General features: G+C 41.7%; 1 protein-coding gene across 3 annotated transcripts in view; it reads left to right on the top strand.

The window, feature by feature from the left end:
* LOC106583586 (plexin-A1) overlaps positions 1 to 21,095 on the top strand; it is a 373,995-nt gene that overhangs the window by 260,657 nt on the left and 92,243 nt on the right. For all 3 annotated transcript variants that reach the window (XM_014167946.3, XM_082967657.1, XM_045705581.2), the window contains exons 11-12: positions 7,840 to 7,936; positions 16,093 to 16,283. In XM_014167946.3, coding sequence (XP_014023421.2) covers positions 7,840 to 7,936; positions 16,093 to 16,283 — 288 coding nt within the window. The remainder of the gene's footprint in view (positions 1 to 7,839; positions 7,937 to 16,092; positions 16,284 to 21,095) is intronic.

Raw genomic sequence — 21,095 nt, 5'->3', positions numbered from 1 at the left:
ACTACTGTTTCTGTATCTAGTCTACTTCTGTTCTGTTTCTGTATCTAGTCTACTACTGTTTCTGTATCTAGTCTACTACTGTTCTGTTTCTGTATCTAGTCTACTACTGTTTCTGCATCTAGTCTACTTCTGTTCTGTTTCTGTATCTTGTCTCCTACTGTTCTGTTTCTGTATCTAGTCTAATACTGTTCTGTTTCTGTATCTAGTCTACTACTGTTCTGTTTCTGTATCTAGTCTACTACTGTTCTGTATCTAGTCTACTACTGTTCTGTATCTAGTCTACTACTGTTCTGTATCTAGTCTACTACTGTTCTGTTTCTGTATCTAGTCTACTACTGTTCTGTTTCTGTATCTAGTCTACTACTGTTTCTGTATCTAGTCTACTTCTGTTCTGTTTCTGTATCTAGTCTACTACTGTTCTGTTTCTGTATCTAGTCTACTACTGTTCTGTATCTAGTCTACTACTGTTCTGTATCTAGTCTACTACTGTTCTGTATCTAGTCTACTACTGTTCTGTTTCTGTATCTAGTCTACTACTGTTCTGTTTCTGTATCTAGTCTACTACTGTTCTGTTTCTGCATCTAGTCTACTACTGTTCTGTTTCTGTATCTAGTCTACAACTGTTCTGTTTCTGTATCTAGTCTACTACTGTTCTGTTTCTGTATCTAGTCTACTACTGTTCTGTTTCTGTATCTAGTCTACTACTGTTCTGTTTCTGTATCTAGTCTACTACTGTTCTGTTTCTGTATCTAGTCTACTACTGTTCTGTATCTAGTCTACTACTGTTCTGTATCTAGTCTACTACTGTTCTGTATCTAGTCTACTACTGTTCTGTTTCTGTATCTAGTCTAATACTGTTCTGATTCTGTATCTAGTCTACTACTGTTCTGTTTCTGCATCTAGTCTACTACTGTTCTGTTTCTGTATCTAGTCTACTACTGTTCTGTTTCTGTATCTAGTCTACTACTGTTCTGTTTCTGTATCTAGTCTACTACTGTTCTGTATCTGTATCTAGTCTACTACTGTTCTGTTTCTGTATCTAGTCTACTACTGTTCTGTATCTAGTCTACTACTGTTCTGTATCTAGTCTACTACTGTTCTGTTTCTGTATCTAGTCTACTACTGTTCTGTATCTAGTCTACTACTGTTCTGTATCTAGTCTACTACTGTTCTGTATCTAGTCTACTACTGTTCTGTATCTAGTCTACTACTGTTCTGTATCTAGTCTACTACTGTTCTGTTTCTGCATCTAGTCTACTACTGTTGTGTTTCTGTATCTAGTCTACTACTGTTGTGTTTCTGTATCTAGTCTACTGCTGTTGTGTTTCTGTATCCAGTCTACTTATTTTCTGTATCTGGTCTACTACTGTTCTGTTTCTAGTCTACTACTGTTCCTTGTCTAGTCTACTACTATTCCTTATCTAGTCTACTATTGATCCGTATCTAGTCTACTACTGTTCTGTATCTAGTCTACTATTGTTCCGTGTCTAGTCTACTACTGTTCCGTTTCTGTATCTAGTCTACTACTGTTCTGTTTCTGTATCTAGTCTACTTCTGTTCTGTATCTAGTCTACTACTGTTCTGTTTCTAGTCTACTACTGTTCTGTTTCTAGTCTACTACTGTTCCTTGTCTAGTCTACTACTATTCCTTATCTAGTCTACTATTGATCTGTATCTAGTCTACTACTGTTCCGTATCTAGTCTACTATTGTTCTGTGTCTAGTCTACTACTGTTCCGTTTCTGTATCTAGTCTACTACTGTTCTGTTTCTGCGTCTAGTCTACTTCTGTTCTGTATCTAGTCTACTTATGTTCTGTATCTAGTCTACTACTTTTTCTGTATTGCGGCTACTACTGTTCTGTTTCTGTGTCTAGTCTAATACAGTTATTTTTCTGTATCTAGTCTACTACTGTTCTGTTTCTGTGTCTAGTCTACTTCTGTTCTGCATCTAGTCTACTTCTGTTCTGCATCTAGTCTACTACTGTTCTGTATCTAGTCTACTACTGTTCTGTATCTAGTCTACTACTGTTTCTGTATCTAGTCTACTACTGTTCTGTTTCTGTATCTAGTCTACTTCTGTTCTGTATCTAGTCTACTTCTGTTCTGTTTCTGTATCTAGTCTACTACTGTTCTGTTTCTGTATCTAGTCTAATACTGTTCTGTTTCTATATCTAGTCTACTACTGTTTTGTTTCTGTATCTAGTCTACTTCTGTTCTGCATCTAGTCTACTACTGTTCTGCATCTAGTCTACTACTGTTCTGTATCTAGTCTACTACTGTTTCTGTATCTAGTCTACTACTGTTTCTGTATCTAGTCTACTACTGTTTCTGTATCTAGTCTACTACTGTTCTGTATCTAGTCTACTACTGTTTCTGTATCTAGTCTACTACTGTTCTGTTTCTGTATCTAGTCTAATACTGTTCTGATTCTGTATCTAGTCTACTACTGTTGTGTTTCTGTATCTAGTCTACTTCTGTTCTGCATCTAGTCTACTACTGTTCTGTTTCTGTATCTAGTCTACTACTGTTCTGTTTCTGTATCTAGTCTACTACTGTTCTGTTTCTGTATCTAGTCTACTACTGTTCTGTTTCTGTATCTAGTCTACTACTGTTCTGTTTCTAGTCTACTACTGTTCTGTTTCCCTGTCTGGGCTACTACTGTTTATGTATCTACTCTTCTACTGTTCCGTATCTAGTCTTCTTCTGTTCCATATTGTCGTGTTTTTGGCTATGCCGGATTAAGTGATATGACATGCTATTCTATAAAATCCTTTCTCTGTAATTAATATTACCTGATACTGTATCTAGTCTTCTACTGTTCTGTTTCTGTGTCTAGTCTACTACTGTTTTGTTTCTGTATCTAGTCTACTACTGTTCTCTTTGCATATCTAGTCTACTACAGTTTGGTTTCTGTATCTAGTCTACTACTGTTCTGTTTTCTGTCTCTTTTCCCTCTTCTTCCTTTTCCTTTCCTATCTGCTTCTTCCTTCATTCTATCTCTGTCAGAGCAAAAGGAGGGGCAAGTGGAGCTCTCTCCCTCTGACTCCCTCACTCTATCTCTCTCACTCTCCATGGTTCTGATTTGTGTGTGTGTTTGTGTGTGCGCAAGTAGAAAAAACATTTTGACTTACACCACATGTAGAGAAACACCAATGCCATCCTCTTCTTTCAGGTTGCCTAAACAGTCTATGACTGTCATACAGTATACACTTTTAGTTTTTGTTGTCCTAGGCTACCTGGCTAAAATGCTTGCTCGCTAGCCTAACTTCCTTTCATTGGCAACACTGAGCCAGCTAGGTAACTTTCGCCTACTTACTACTTCTAGCTACATTTTGATCTTCGATCCTCTCAGGCCATGGGAACAATGCATGAATGTATGGTTGTATCAGAATCTCCATTTTAATCATTGGCCAGTACGGAGAACTAAGTAAAACCCGAAGTCCAATCCCTAGCACCATTCATGGCTAATTTAGGGAAGGGCTAATTGTAGCAAGCTAGCCACCGGAGGACAACCACACAAGGAGATGCAACAATTCAACTTGTTTCTGTCAATTACATTTTGCTTTGGTGTGAATCCAAGTCCAAACTGGCTTCCCTTGACACTTTCTTTGGTGTGCCAGGACCATTTACATATGAGCACACTTAGTTTACCTCAACGCTGATTGACTTTTGTTTTATACTTCTTTTTTTTATCAAGGGAGGCCAAATGTTCGCTGGCTTTCCTTGCATTCAATGCTACGGGCGGCAACAATGTCATACTCTTTTTGACCAGACAGCAGACACTGTTTCGCTCGCTCGGATGCGTTCTCCAGCGAGATACATTCAGCCTCTTGGAAAATTATGTAACACAGAGAGACTAATGATAAATTATTTTCTTTAATTCTTGGTCAATTTTTGGGTGAAGCCTGGCTTCCCTTGGCATCCATTAATACATGCCACTGGTTGTGTTACTGGAATTTACATACAGTTGAAGTCGGAAGTGTACATACACATTAGCCAAATACATTTAAACTCAGTTTTTCACAATTCCTGACATTTAATCCTAGTAAAAATTCCCTGTCTTAGGTAGGATCAGCACTTTATTTTAAGAATGTGAAATGCCAGAATAATAGTAGAGAGAATGATTTATTTCAGCTTTTATTTCTTTCATCACATTTCCAGTGGGTCAGAAGTTTACATACACTCAATTAGTATTTGATAGCATTGCCTTTAAATTGTTTAACTTGGGTCAAATGTTTCGGGTAGCCTACCACAAGCTTTCCACAATAAGTTGGGTGAATATTGGCCCATTCCTTCTGACAGAGCTGGTGTAACTGAGTCAGGTTTGTAGGCCTCCTTGCTCGCACACACTTTTTCAATTCTGCACACAAATGTTCTATAGGATTGTAGTCAGTGCTTTGTGATGGCCACTCCAATACCTTGACTTTGTTGTCCTTAAGCCATTTTGCCACAACTTTGGAAGTATGCTTGGGGTCATTGTCCATTTGGAAGACCCATTTGCAACCAAGCTTTAACTTCCTGACTGATGTCTTGAGATGTTGCTTCAATATATCCACATAATTTTCTTTCCTCATGATGCCATCTATTTTGTGAAGTGCACCAGTCCCACCTGCAGCAAAGCCCCCCCACAACATGATGCTGCCACCCCCGTGCTTCACGGTTGGGATGGTGTTCTTCGGCTTGCAAGCCTCCCCCTTTTTCCTCCAAACATATTGATGGTCAATATGGCCAAACACTTCTATATTTGTTTCATCAGACCAGAGGACATTTCTCCAAAAAGTACAATCTTTGTCCCCATGTGCAGTTACAAACTGTAGTCTGGCTTTTTTATGGCAGTTTTGGAGCAGTGGCTTCTTCCTTGCTGAGCGACCTTTCAGGTTATGTCGATATAGGACTCGTTTTACTGTGGATATAGATACCTTTGTACCTGTTTCCTCCAGCATCTTCACAAGGTCCTTTGCTGTCGTTCTGGGATTGATTTGCACTTTTCACACCAAAATACGTTCATCTCTAGGAGACAGAACGCATCTTCTTCCTGAGCGGTATGACGTCTGCGTGGTCCCATGGTGTTCATACTTGCGTACTACTGTTTGTACAGATGAACGTGGTACCTTCAGGCGTTTGGAATTTGCTTACGAAGGATGAACCAGACTTGTGGTGGTCTTCAGATTTTTTTCTGAGGTCTTGGCTGATTTCTTTTGATTTTCCCATGATGTCAAGCAAAGAGACACTGAGTTTGAAGGTAGGCCTTGAAATCCATCCACAGTTACACCTCCAATTGACTCAAATTATATCAATTAGCCTAACAGAAGCTTCTAAAGCCATGACATCATTTTCTGGAATTTTCCAAGCTGTTTAAAGGCACAGTCAACTTAGTGTATGTACATTTCTGACCCACTGGAATTGTAAACTATAAGTGAAATACTCTGTCTGTAAACAAAAATTACTTGTGTCATGCACAAAGTAGATTTCCTAACCGACTTGCCAAAACTATAGTTTGTTAACAAGAAATTTGTGGAGTGGTTGAAAAACTAGTTTTAATGACTCCAACCTAAGTGTATGTCGACTTCCGACTTCAACTGTATATGTGAATAAACCATGTGTTGTCTTTGATTGTCTATTGTGAGGCTCTGGAGTGATTCAACTTTAATCAGTAGGTGAGAGGGAATTGTGCTTATAAGGCCTAAACGATCTTCCCCCCTCTCTTATCCTTTGCACACCACGGCACCCCACCCCGCTGTGAATAAATATTAATGTCAGTAATGTATCAGGGAGGTGTGCGTGTCTTCACTACAACAGACCTCTACATCCCATCTCCACAGTAGGTCCCTGTGTGGGGACACAAACCTGAATCACCCTGGTGATTTGGCAGCTAAAACTGTGTATGTGTGTGCATGCAGTCATTCCATATTCTGATTAGTTTTTCGGGAGGACGATGGGGCCTCTCTCTCGCTCTCTCTCTTACTCCTCTGCATTCCTCTTATCTCTCACACACTCGCTCCATCTCCTTACTCTTTTATCTCTGTCTCCCGCTCCATCCTGTGAAGCCGACAGTTCCTTGGCATGCCTTGGTGTAGTTGTCTCATGCGAGACCCTTGTTTCCAGACATCCATCCTCTTCTCTTCTTACTCCTCCTTTCTCACTATATCCCTATATTTCTCTCGGGTGAGTTGGGCAGTGTTAGACTGGGATGGAGGGATAGACTGGTATGGGGGCAGGGTTTTTCTCCAGCCAAGCAGCAACAGAACTGTTCTTGTCCTCTGTCTCTTCCCCTCTCTCTCTCTCCCCCTCTCTCTCCCCCTCTCCCTCCCTCTCTCTCTTTCTCTCTCTCTCTCCTCTGTCTCTCTCTCCCCCATCTCCTCTGTCTCTCTCCCCTCTCACTCACTCACTCACTCACTCACTCACTCACTCACTCACTCACTCACTCACTCACTCACTCACTCACTCACTCCTTACACTACCCTTTTATTTTACTTGTCTTAACCAGGGTGTCAAAACTCTGTTACAGTACGGGAGTCCATATAGAAGCTAACATACTTTACCACTGAAAACTCAGCTACATTACTGGAGTCCATATAGAAGCTAACATACTTTACCACTGAAAACTCTGCTACATTACTGGAGTCCATATAGAAGCTAACATACTTTACCACTGAAAAGTTGGATTAAAGTTGCATAAATGTTGGTGAGCATTGCATTCACCCTGAGTAAAGTTGCCCAATAAATATATAATGCCTTTTAAATAAGTAATATTTCTCTCAAAAATATGCCTGGAAATGTTCAAGTCCTTCAAGATCAGTCCAAAAGTATGACTTTTATTTTTAAGTATGTCTGTGAATATTAATTAGATTTTAGAGTCTTTAGACAGAAAGAAAATTGTCCAATCACAATGTGGTGAATGAATGAACCAACCAATCATGTACCGTGACATTGCTGTGTGCATGCATCCTTATCTGCTGTTTGCACGTTGCTGTGTCGTGTTTACTTTTACAGATGTATTTTTTTTTTGCAAGTCAGTTAAGAGCAAATTATTATTTACAATGACGGCCTACTATGTGATATTATGGCATATTATGTGAAATGACTGGACCGCAATGTTAAAATTAGTAAACCGAGTGCCACTCTATAATTTTGCCGATAGTGGCAGATATATGGATCAAATACGTTGTCTTGTGGTCATAGGTCGTAGTTAGATGCTTACATACCTTTTATCTGTTGCCCAGATTCTGTATTCACAAAGTGTCTTAGAGTAGGAGCTCCGATCTAGGATGTGTGCTTGAGAGAGACATGTTGAACAAGAAGGATTACTCCTATTAATCATCTACAATAATATTAAGAACTTGATTATTAAAAACATATCATGGCACTTGTTCTTGGATTTCCAGGCTGCCCTCTAACTCTATCCTATTAAATGAGCATGTATTTACTGAGACAAACAAGAGATGGCCAAGTGTACTTCCATTATTAGTCCATTATGCTTGTGTGCTTTATATTCAAATGAGCCATGAACAATACAAGAATGTAAAACATAGAAACGGATATTAGTGTAATTACTGTGTAAAACGTGTTTTTATTCATCAACTTTTCAGACAAAAAAAAACTGAATAATCCAAACAGAAATGAAGGCATCGCAATAATTCAGTTCAGTTCAAACTTTATTGTCCCCAAATGGAAATGTGTTTTCAGGCGAGGTTCACATGATAAAAAATACACACCATAAACTGACAGCAACAACAATGGGTTGTCTTTCAGTTGAACATCAGGGGCATTTTAACAACATAATAACAAAATAACTCCATTATAGTTTAACTTATTGTTACTGTGTTTCTATGGTTTCAGTATAACTACGAGGGTAATGACATCAGTGACCTGCCCGTGGACCTATCGGTGGTGTGGAACGGCAACTTTGTCATCGACAACCCCTTCAACATCCAAGGTAAGCACTAGGCTTTAGCTCAGAGGGGTAAGCACTGTCTTGTTATACAGCAAATGGTTCGGTGAACCACACTCATATGATCTGAAGACTTGTGTTAGCTCCCCAAGCAAATGCCTGGGCTTTAGCTCAGAGGGTTAACACAGTCTTGTGATATGCCAGAAGAATTCTCTATCACTTATTGTCACTACTTGCCTGATGTGTCGTGGGAGCTTCACTTAACCAAGGCACTCTAGCCACATGAGTAAACGGCCACAGAGAGGGCAGTAGCATGGAGATTGAGTTTTATGCAAGCTACCACTGCATGTTAAATAATTTATAGTGTGACCAAAAAGGGCTAGGGAAAGCTAAGTCTGGAAGGGACATTCAGGCTTTGACGTGCTATATCGTTCAAATATACTTTCTAAATAGCTGGCTAAGTTTCTGCCATGGTAAAATACAACTGTGTGGATGGCAACTGTGTGGCTGGCAGGGGTATGTTGCATTTGAAACTACAGTGCCATACAGCCCTTGTGTACGATTTAGAAAGGCAGGAGTGCATACACACGTTACGCGCACGCACGCACACACATACATTTACACACAGCCTCAGGACTAGACAGTCACTTTACACTCTTGTGATGTCTTCACTTTTTTAAAGTCAATTACCGAGGCAGCAAGTAGATGTGTGTGTGTGTGTGTGTGTGTGCATGCCTTCATGTGTTTGTGCATTCAGAAAGTATTCAGACCCCTGGACTTTTTCCACATTTTGTTACGTTACAGCCTTATTCTAAAAAAATGTTTTTTTCCCCTGATCAATGTACACTCAATACCCCATAATGACAAAGCAAAATCAGGTTTTTATAAATGCAAATTTAAAAAACTGAAATATAACATTTACATAAGTATTCAGACCCTTTTCTCTGAAGTACGTTTGCAAGCGTTTACAGCCTCGAGTCTTCTTGGGTATGACGCTACAAGCTTGGCACACCTGTATTTGAGGAGTTTCTCCCATTCTTCTCTGCAGATCCTCTCGAGCTCTGTCAGATTGGATTGGGAGAGTCGCTGCACAGCTATTTTCAGGTCTCTCCAAAAATGTTCGATCGGGTTTAAGTCCGGGCTCTGGCTGGGCCACACAAGGACATTCAGAGACTTGTCTCGAAGCTACTCCTGCGTTGTCTTGGCAGTGTGCTTAGGGTCGTTGTCCTGTTCGAAGTTGAACACCAGTCTGAGGTCCTGAGTTCTCTGAAACAGGTTTTCATCAAGGATCTCTCTGTAACTTTCCCTCGATCCTGACTAGTCTCCCAGTCCTTGCCGCTGAAAAAACATCCCCCAGCATGATGCTGCCACCACCATGCTTCACCGTAGGGATGGTGCCAGGTTTCCTCCAGTCGTGACGCTTGGCATTCAGGCCAAAGAGTTCTATCTTGGTTTCATCAGACCAGAGAATCTTGTTTCTCATGGTCTGAGTCCTTTAGTGCCTTTTGTCGAATTCCAAGCAGGCTGTCATGTGCCTTTTACTGAGGAGTGGCTTCCGTCTGGCCACTCTACCATAAAGGCCTAATTGGTGGAGTGCTGCAGAGATGGTTGTCCTTCTTGAAGGTTCTCCCAGCTCCACAGTGGAACTCTGTCAGAGTGACCATCAGGTTCTGACCAAGGCCCTTCTCACCTGATTGCTCAGTTTGCCTGGGCAGCCAGCTCTAGGAAGAGTCTTGGTGGTTCCAAACTACTTCCATTTAAGAATGATGGATGCCACTGTGTTCTTGGGGATCTTCAATGCTGGAAAAAAGTTGTTGGTACCCTTCCCCAGATCTGTGCCTCAACACAATCTTGTCTTGGAGCTCTACGGACAATTCCTTCGACCTCACTGTTCGGTTTTTGCTCTGACATGCACTTTCAGCTGTGGGACTTTATATAGTCCGTTGTGTGCCTTTCCAAATCATGTCCAATCAATTGAATTTACCACAGGTGGACTCCAATCAAGTTGTAGAAACATCTCAAGGATGTTAAATGGAAACAGGATGCACCTGAGTCTCTTAGCAAAGAGTCTGAATACATATGTAAATAAGTTATTTCTGTTTTTATTTTTAATGCATTTGCAAATCATTCAAAAAAAATGTTTTCACTTTGTCATTATGAGGTATTGTGTGTAGATTGATAATATTTGTATTTTTTTAAGTCATATTAGAATAAGGATGTAACTTTAAAAATAAATTGAAAAAGGGAAGGGGTATGAGTAGTTTCTGAATACACTGTACGTGCGTGAGTTTAGCGCACCAATCCACAGACAGTGGATAGTGATTAAACACACAACTAGGGAGTAGTAAAAAAAAAAATGTTTTTCTTCCACGGATAATTACTAGTGAAGTTGTGTAGTCTTAATAACGCCAAGCATTTTGCTGTTGTTGTTGTCGCCATGGCAGCGGGGGGTTGTAAAGCAGGGGCTCCTGCTGTGATGCAAGATAGAAGATAACGTCACATTTAGGGAAATGTTTGCTAAAGCCTCTGCAGCCAAAGCCCACCACAATGCAGACCCAGACACAATTTACCAAAATGAGAAATAGACTTTTAGCTCAAGTAATTTGTCTGAGTAGTGAGTACAATGCATCTCAATATGGAGTATGGGTGGGGGTGGTGAGGAGTGGGTGAGTTTGGTAGTGTTAGACTGGTTGGGAGGGGGAGACTGGTATGGGGCAGGGTTTTTCTCCAGCCAAGCAGCAACAGAACTGGTCTTGTCCTCGGTCTCTCTCTCTCTCTCTCTCTCTCTCTCTCTCTCTCTCTCTCTCTCTCTCTCTCTCTCTCTCTCTCTCTCTCTCTCTCTCTTTTTTCTCTTTCCCTTTCTCCCTTCTCTCATCCTCATTTTAACTAAGATAACCATCTAACGGTGCTCCCTCGCTTAATCCCTGATATGTAAATATAATTAAATCACTCATTTAGTATAATTTAATTGGCCCATGGTTGCTTTCAAGTTAAATCGTGACCAATGGGATTTGAGGGGCTGAAAACTATTCCTCTGTCAAATTCTTGCGGTCATTTGAAGTAGTGCTTCGCTTCAGTTCATATTCAGTGCATATAAAAATGTTTTATTCAAAGCTGTCCTCAAGGCAAAGGGTGGCTACTTTGAAGAATCTCAAATCTAAAATATATTTTGATTTGTTTAACACTTTTTTGGTTACTACATGATTCCATATGTGTAATTTCATAGTTTTGATGTCTTCACTATTATTCTACAATGTAGAAAATAGTGTGTGTGCACTACCGTTCAAAAGTTTGGGGTCACTTAGAAATGTCCTTGTTTTTTGAAAGAAAAGCACATTTTTGTCCATTAAAATAACATCGAATTGATCAGAAATACAGTGTAGAAGTTGTTAATGTTATAAATGACTATGTAGCAGGAAAATGCTGATTTGTAATGGAATATCTACATAGGCATACAGAGGCCCATTATCAGCAACCATCACTTGCACATTTTTGGGAATATTCAGAGGTGGAAATATATGCATATTAATACCATTTAAATTGAGATGTTTTTTGCATTGGATATATTTGCCTTATCAAATGGAGACAGAAACAGAAACATTTTACCTCATAATAAGTAGATATAATTGCAAATGATTAAATCCTTCCAATAGAAATAAAAACAATTTAGTTACGAATTTAACTTTAATGAAAAGAGTTGACTCTTCACATGGGAAGATTTCACTGAACAACAAAAGAAAGGGAATGTTGAATGATCTCCAATGAACCATCGCATCTCCCAAAAATATTTTCAACATACATCTGTAAAATGATTGACTAGAAACTAAAGCTTTGGTTGTCTTCCTCTCAGGCTTCCATGTCTTCTCCCTGGACCTCCTCAATGTCCACCTCTTGAACATCAGACTCTGAGGCCTCATTTTCACTGTCACTTTCCAACCTTGTTGAGGGTGGCTCGTTGTCAGGCTCCAAAAGCCAAAAATGTGCCCGGATGGTGACCAATTTTTCAACCCTTGTATTGGTCAGCCTGTTGCGTGCTTTGGTGTGTGTGTTCCCAAACAAGGACCAGTTTCGCTCTGAGGCGGCTGATGTTGGTGGGATTTGGTGGATGATGGAGGCAGCAGGGGAAAGAGCCTCAGATCCACAAAGTCCCTTCCAGCAGGTGGCTAATGAGATATGTTGGCACGACTGCCATATTGCATCGCCATCCCAAAGCCCTTGCTTGGAAGTGTACTTCACCAGACTGCCAAGAACCTTGCCCTCATCCAGGCCAAGGTGGCGAGACACGGTAGTGATGACACCATAGGCCTTGTTGATCTCTGCATCAGACAGGATGCTCTTGCCAGCATACTTGGGGTCCAACATGTACGCTGTGGCGTGTATGGGCTTCGGGCAGAAATCTTCATGCTTTTTGATGTATTTCAGAACTGCAGTTTCCTCTGCTTGGAACAACAGTGAAGTGGGCAGGGCAGTATGGAATTTTTCTTGTTACATCTGCAAGCAGTCTGAACATCAGACAGGATGGCATTGTCTTCCTCAATCCGTGCAATAGCTACTGCTATAGGTTTCAGGAGTTTCAGGCTGCTTACCACTAACATCCCAAAATACATCATCCAGGAGGATCCTCTTGATGGGGCTGTCCATATCGGCAAACTGTGATATGGCCATTTTTTGGAAAGACTCTTTCCCCTCCAGGAGACGGAGGGGTGTTGCTGGGCAGCTAAAAGGTGGTGCTCTTATTCTTCTCACTTTGCTTGATGAGGTAGATTGCTGCAATAACTTGATGACCCTTCACATACCTAACCATTTCCTTGGCTCTCTTGTAGAGTGTATCCATTGTTTTCAGTGCCATGATGTCCATGAGGAGCAGATTCAATGCATAAGCAGCACAGCCAATGGGTGTGATGTGAGGGTAGGACTCCTCCATTGACTCGTTCCTCCATTGAGTCAACAAAAACTTCCAAGCAGCCTTCATGTTCACAGCATTGTCTGTGACCAGTGCAAATATCTTCTGTGGTCCAAGGTCATTGATGACTGCCTTCAGCTCATCTGCAATGTAGAGACCGATGTGTCTGTTGTCCCTTGTGTCTGTGCTCTTGTAGAATACTGGTTGAGGGGTTGAGATGATGTAGTTAATTATTCCATGCCCACGAACATTCAACCACCCATCAGAGATGATTGCAATAATCTGCTTCTCTATGATTTGCTTGGCCTTCACTTGAACTCTGTTGAACTCGGCATCCAGCAAATGAGTAGATAAAGCATGTCTAGTTGGAGTGGTGTATGCTGGGCGAAGAACATTCAGAGATCTCTTCCAATACACATTGCCTGTGAGCATCAGAGGTGAACCAGTTGCATACACAGCTCGAGCAAGACATTCATCAGCTTTTCTCTGACTACGTTACTCCTTTGAGTCAAAAAAACTTCTGATTCCAGGAGGACCATGAGCTGATATCGATAAGGTGTCTGATTCATCATTTTCACCTCAAATAGAAGTAGAGGGACTATTGTCAGAGGTTGCTTGTTGTGACCGCTGAGGGAACTTTATGCACTTGGCCAGATGATTCTGCATCTTTGTTGTATTCTTCAAATATGATTTGGCACAGTATTTGCAAATGTACACAGCTTTTCCTTCTACATGAGCTGCATTTGTGGGTTCGATTACAGGCTCAAAATGGCCAGAAACAAAATACTTTCTTCTGAAACTCGTCAGTCTATTCTTGTTCTGAGAAATGAAGGCTATTCCATGTGAGAAATTGCCAAGAAACTGAGGATCTCATACCGAAACACCAGTCTCAACGTCAACAGTGAAGAGGCGACTCCAGTATGCTGGCCTTCTAGGTGGAGTTCTTCTGTCCAGTGTCTGTGTTATTTTGCCCGTCTTAATCTTTTCTTTTTATTGGCCAGTCTGAGATATGGCTTTTTCTTTGCAACTCTGCCTTGAAGGCCATCATCCTGGAGTCTCCTCTTCACTGTTGACGTTGAGATTGATGGTTGCTGATAATAGGCCTCTGTACGCCTATGTAGATTTTCCATAAAAAAATCAGCTGTTTCCAGGTACAATAGTCATTTACAACATTAACAATGTCTATACAGTATTTCTGAACAATGTCATGTTATTTTAATGGACAAAAAAATTATTTTCTTTCAAAAACAACGACACTTCTAAGTTACATCACATTTTGAATGGTAGTGTGTATTATAATTAATTTTTTCTCGTTCAAGCTTCGACCCCTTGTCATATAAACTCACATAAGACATGGATGAATGAATAGAATTGCAGGAAATGACCTTTTTAAAACAGCAACAACAAAAAATCTCTGCCCTATACAAAATGTGTAGAATTGCAGGAAATTAGCTTTAAAGCTGCAACATTTTATCTCTGCCAACACAAGGGGTGTGAACAGTTTGGGGTTGCATGGGTTGTGAGGTGGGGGTTTGTTACTTCGCTGAAAAATTACATTGTCCTTCCGGACCTTTGCCAGCTAGGAAATTTGTGTTACCGGACCTTGTCAAATAGTACTTGAGCACCCCTGATCTATAAATGTCATTGTATGCTGTAGCGTTAATATTTCCCTTCACTGAAACTAAGGGACCTTGCCCGAACCATGAAAAACAGCCCCAGACCATTATTGCTCATCCACCAAACTTTACAGTTGGCACTATCCATTGGGGTAGGTAGCGTTCTCCTGGTATCCGCCAAACCCAGATTCGTCTGTCGAACTGCTAGATGGTGAAGCCTCATTCATCACTCAAGAGAACGTGTTTCCACTGCTCCAGAGTACAATTGCAGTGAACTTTACCCCACTCCAGTCGACGCTCGGCATTGAGGTAATCTTAGGCTTGTGTGTAGCTGCTCGGTCATGGAAACCCATTTCAAGAAGCTCCCGACGAACAGTTATTGTGCTGACATTGCTTCCAGAGGCAGTTTGGAACTCGGTAGTGAGTGTTGCAACCGGGGTCAGACGATTTTTATGTGCTACCTGCTTCAGCACTCGGTGGTCACATTCTGTGAGTTTGTGTGGCCTACCACATCGCGGCTGAGCTGTTGTTGCTCCTTGACATTTCCACTTCACAATAACAGCACTTTGATGAACTGACTTGTTGGAAAGGTGGCATCCTATGACGATGCCACATTGAAAGTCACTGAGCTCTTCAGTAAGGCCATTCTACTGCCCATTTTTATCTATGGAGAATGCATGGATGTGTGCTCGATTTTATACACCTGTCAGCAACGGGTGTGGCTGAAATAGCTGAATCCACTAATTTAAAGCGGTGTCCACATACTTTTCTACATATAGTGTACACTGAGTGTACAAAACATTAGGAACACCTTCCTAATATTGAGTTGCAATGCCTTTTTCCCTCAGAAAGACCTCAATTCATTGGGTCATGGACACAAAGTGTCCATGTTGACTCCAATGCTTCCCACAGTTGTCAAGTTGGCTGGATGTCCTTTGGGTGGTAGACCTTTCTTTATACACACGAGAAACTGTTGAGCAAGAAAACCCCAGCAGTGTTGCAGTTCTTGACACACTGAACCGGTGTGCATGGTCCCCAACTGCCATACCCCGTTGAAAGGCACTTAAATATTTTGTAATGACAGTTCTCCCTCATTGGCACAGATACACAATCCATGTCTCAATTGTCTGAAGGCTTTGGGGGCTTCCGAGTGGCACATCGGTCTAAGGCACTGCATCTCAGTGCTAGAGGCGTCACTACAGACCCTGGTTCGATTCCAGGCTATATCACAACCGGACACACAACCGGACATGATTGAGAGTCCCATCGTCCCGGTTAGGGTTTGGCCGGGGTAGGCCGTCATTGTAAATAAGAATTTGTTCTTAACTGACTTGCCAAGTTAAATAAAATAAAGGCTTAAAAATCCTTCTTTAACCTGTCTCCTCCCCTTCATATACACTGATTGAAGTGAATTTAACAAGTGACATCAATAAGGGATCATAGCTTTCACCTGGATTCACCTGGTCAGTCTGTCATAAAAAGAGTAGGTGTTCCTAATGTTTTTACACTCAGTGTATATACTTTTCAAGTCTAAATGACTTGTGTGTGAATAGGGTTGGATGTGTCATTTCACGCTTTTAGCATGTTAACAAAAAACTCTCTCTCCCATTCTCCCTCTCCAACCCCCCACTCCCCTCTCTCCATTCCTCTTCCCTTTTTCTCCCCCTCCTCCCTCCCTCCAGCCCACCTGTACAAGTGCCCTGCTTTGAGGGACAGCTGTGGCATGTGTCTAAAGGCTGACCCCAGGTTTGAGTGTGGCTGGTGTGTCCAGGAGAAGAAGTGTTCTCTGAGGCAAGAGTGTGTCCCGCTGGAGAGTAGCTGGATGCATGCCACCACCGGCAACAGCCGCTGTGCCCACCCCAAGATCACCAAGGTACGGACGGGATGGGAAGGGTGATACTAGAGGGGGAATTTCTGTAGTAAGCTGAAGTGAGGTAGTTAAGTTTTCTACTGGAGTGAAGTTTCAAAGTGAATTTAGATGAGGTATTGGATTCATGTGGATGAGACTGGGACAGTAGGGCGGTAGAGGACATGGAGAGAACTAGACACAACAGAGACTGTATTGTCTCACAGATGGGAAGGACAGAGGAGGCAGTCTACGGGAGGGACATCACTGAGATGAGATGACTGATGAAGGGAAGCTGTGTGCGCATGTGTTTTTGTTTTACTATCATTGTGGGCAATGTTCCCGTGCGCAGTCTGCCGCACAGAATAAATATCAGCCCGCTCAGAGAAGCACGAGATTGAACTTCACTCAACTTTCTAGAGTTTTCCCCGTTAGTTAATTAACATTATCGTTTCCCTTTTACTGTTGTATTTGTGCTCGAATCAACGCAGTATTAGCCACTTTCAATGCAACATACCGAAACAAAACAAACTATGCAAGATATTTTGTTGTAGGCAGAACGCATTGGGAGTAGGATTATATTGCATGACTCAGCTCGTACTCATAACCAATCACATCTGCAGTAGGCCTATACTCTATGCAAATAGAACATTGCCATATATGGATCTGTGCCATTCACTTTGAACTGGACAGTTTTTACAGCATGAGCGGTCATGAATAGATGCGCTTGTTTTGAGATCAAAGCAAGAGTTGCATGTAGCCAAGTGTACACATTTAAGTGATAATGCCTGAGAAGCCGGTGTTTGGAGAATTCATTGGCATGGGTGTTGTTAGGCCCTCGACTTAATCTCGGGCCGGAAACCGAGCCAATATATCCTCCAAACACCGGCTTCCCGGGCATTATCATTTTTATACAACAGGTTACCAACATATTCAAATAATGACTGACATATTTTCATAAACAACTATTTTGATTTAGTTCCCGAGGGGCGCAGAGGTCTAAGTCACCGCATCTCAGCGCTAGAGGTGTCACTACAGACACCCTGGTTCAAATCCAGGCTGTATCACAACCGGCCGTGATTGGGAGTCTCATAGCGCGGTGCACAATTGGCCCAGTGTCATCAGGGTTTGGCCGGTGTAGGCCGTCATTGTAAATAAGAATTTGCTCTTAACTTACTTGCCTAGTGAAATAAAAATGTAAAAAAAATATTGGATACATTTTTTTTAATTGTATTTCATCCTTCCACAAGTTATAGTCCTGACACAAATCTAGGGTTGCTCCCCAAGCCGGTTGGTCATTCGTTCTATTGGTTTGTTCAAAATGTTCCATTGCCATGCTGCCTGGCAACGTTCTTATCCCTTGCTTGCTAGTTCGCCAACTACGGCTAACTTACAGTCACATCAAATAGTGCAGCCAGAATAACAGCAAAGTAGCCGTGTTTGCATTTGTTTAAGCTTTTTTCTTGTGACATTTATTACACTGTTGTTCAGCCAACACCACAGCTAACACAATAACTTCAAATTGAAGCTGGAAAGACTGCAAACTACAGTAGCTGCACTTCGTTTCATTTTACCTTTTTTCAATTGCCATTTGTTTTGTATATATCCATAAAAAGTATGCCAGTTGATTCATGATTTCGACTGGCTGAGAAACGCTGCCTGCCTATCTGTCTCGTCCTGACTCGTTCATTACTATGGGACAGCTGGAGATTGAATTTGAGTATTGAAACAATGTTGCAAATGTCGGAGAGACAGACAGCAAGGTATATACAAATCTCCGCTGTTGAAAACAACTAAATGTTAGTCTAAATAAATGTGAGAATGTCTAGATGCTTTTGTGGTGGAGATCAAGTTTATAACGTTCCTGGCTGGGCTGATGAGACAGAGAAAATAGGCATTTTAACGTCATAGATTGGAATGCGCTTTTAACCAGCATTCAGGATTAGACCCACCCGTTGTATATTTGTTTATATCCTTTGCTAGTTAGTGAATTATTAGCCAAGTTGGAGATCATTTGTAGTCAGCAATAGGGGAGTGATTGCTTCCTACAAGAGCACAAAACGTGTACATTTCTAGACATCTTTGAAAGACAAGTCAATGAAATGTATTTATAAAGCCCTTTTTACATCAGCAGAGTGCTATACAGAAACCCAGTCTAAAACCCCAAACAGCAAGCAATGTGGATGTAGAAGCACGGTGGCTAGGAAAAACTCCCTAGAAATGCAAGGAACCTAGTTAGAAATCTAGAGAGGAACCAGGCTCTGAGGGGTGGCCAGACCTCTTCTGGCTGTGTCGGGTGGAGATTATAAGAGTACATTGCCATTTAAGGGCAGATTGTTCTTCAGGATGTTCAAATGTTCATAGATGACCAGCAGGGTCAAATAATAATCACAGTGGTTGTAGAGGGTGCAACAGGTCAGTACCTCAGGAGTAAATGTCAGTTGGTTTTTCATAGCCGAGGTCGAGACAGCAGGTGTGTGAGAGAGAGAGAGAGAGAGAGAGAGAGAGTGAGTCGAAAACAGCAGGTCTGGGACAAGGTTGCACGTCCGGTGAACAGGTCAGGGTTCCCTAGTCGCAGGCAGAACAGTTGAAACTGGAGCAGCAGCACGACCAGGTGGACTGGGGACAGCCAGGAGTCATCAGGCCAGGTAGTCCTGAGGCATCGTCATAGGGCTCAGGTCCTCCGGGAGGGGAAGGAGAGAGGGAGAGAGAGAAAATTAGAGGGAGCATACTTAAATTCACACAGGACACCAGATAAAACAGGAGAATTACACCAGATGTAACAGACTGACCCTAGCCCCCAGCACATAGACTATTGCAGCATAGATACTGGAGACTGAGACAGGTGGATCGGGGGACACTGTGGCCCCATCCGACGATACCCCCAGACAGGACCAACAAGGCAGGATATAACCCCACCCACATTGCCAAAGCACAGCCTCCACACCACTAAATAGATATCAACAGACCACCCACTTACTACCCTTAGACAAGACTGAGTATAGCCCACAAAGATCTCCTCAACCGCACAAGCCCGAGGGGGCGCAAAACCGGACGGGAAGATCATGTCAGTGACTTAACCCACTCAAGTGACACACCCCTCCTAGGGACGGCATGGAAGAGTGCTAGTAAGCCAGTGACTCAGCCCCCGTAATAGGGTCAGAGGCAGAGAATCCCAGAGAGGGGAGCTGGCCAGGCAGAGACAGCAAGGGCAGTTCATTGCTCCAAGTCAGGTAAATCATTTTGGGGTTTTTTGTCTTAAAGGGGCAGAGTTGTATTTTGAGGCAGTTAGCCAATTGGCAGATGATAGCATAATTTGTCTAATTCTCTGTAATAATGGTATGGGAATAACAATGCATTTTTTTAAATATAAAGTGGTTTCTTGCATCAAACAACACAAGAACATTTTCAGTCACCTCCTTGTCTGAAGGACAAGTGGATAAACAGGATAATGTTAAACCCTGCATGGAATGTAGGCCTACATTGAACACCACACATTGGCTGCTACTGTAGACTGAATGATAGGACAGCTAATTCCATGTTAAAATGTTATGTGATCAATTTCCTCCATTGTTTTTTATGGTGGGCCACTCTGGTAGGCTTACATTATGATCAACTAGCCACAGAGCCTAGTTGACCACTGTCTGAAACTGTAACTTAAAGCGGTTACAGCCTCAGTGTTCACAGTAACACGCACTGGAAGTTGCACAGAATTTAAACAATGTTCAAGTTTGAGCTCAGTAGACCAGAAATGTCAGCTTTTATTTCAGCTCATGAAGCATGGGGCCAACACTTTACATGTTGCGTTTATATTTTTGTTCAGTGTACTCAAGTGTTTCCTTTATTTTGGCAGTTACCTGGTGTTTTTTTTTCTCTCTCTCTCCCTCCCTCCCTTTCTAATCCTTTTCTCCCTCTTTCTAATTGTCACACTGAGATGGAGAATATACAGTTTTTCATAAATTACATTTATATCTGCTTTTTCATTTCAGTTTTCTACTACCTCCTTACTGAAATGTGTGAGCTAGTTCACTGCGGGGGGTGAAGGATCACGTCTCCTTTGCATTTCACTTCATTTCCTGTTTGACACAAGCCTCCTCAGTTTCTGAATGCTTAATGGAGATATTGGAATAATTGGGGCACTGGCACACAGATAGATCCGCTAGCTAATGCTCCCTCAGTCACTCATGCTGCACTTATCTCTTTGAAACAAGCGCACAAAGGAAATTGGGTTGTGTGTGTGTGGGTTGGAGGGAAGTGTGTGTGTGTGGGTTGGAGGGAAGTGTCTGTGTGTGTGGGGGGGGGTGATCTAAGGAGTGGGGCTAAAGCTTGGCCTGAGGGCAAGATGTTGGTGGCACAAACAGAACACGGTAAAAAAGCAGACACAGTATAAGAGCTTAAAATATAGAGGGTTTGGAAAGCAAGAAACCAAGTGAAAAGAGAGAGTGTCTTAACAGTGAGACACAAGGGAAAAAACAAATTAGCATCCACCTAATACTATCACAATGTTACCTCGATGTTGCTACAACATTGCCATATTATTTTCCTCTGACATTAACATTACGGGAACATTGGACAGTGGACAAACTGAAAACCTCTCATCTTTCCTTGAAAATATCCATCTGGGTTGTTCCCTTTTGGGTAGTGTAACATTTCACATTTTAACATTCTTTCATAGAGAGCACTTGTTAAACTTAAAAATAATAAAACCATGTTTTCCCATCTCAAGAGATTAAATTCAAAACTGTCTATATGTCACGTTCTGACCATAGAAAGCTTTTATTTTCTATGGTAGAGTAGGTCAGGGCGTCACAGGGTTTTTTGTCTAGTTTATTTATTTCT

This window comes from Salmo salar, chromosome 22 (assembly GCF_965601325.2).
Source record: "Salmo salar chromosome 22, fSalSal1, whole genome shotgun sequence".
In the NCBI taxonomy this organism is placed as follows: Eukaryota; Metazoa; Chordata; class Actinopteri; order Salmoniformes; family Salmonidae; genus Salmo; species Salmo salar.
Note: the sequence above shows the minus strand (reverse complement) of the source record. Positions and strands in the feature narration are given on the sequence as shown.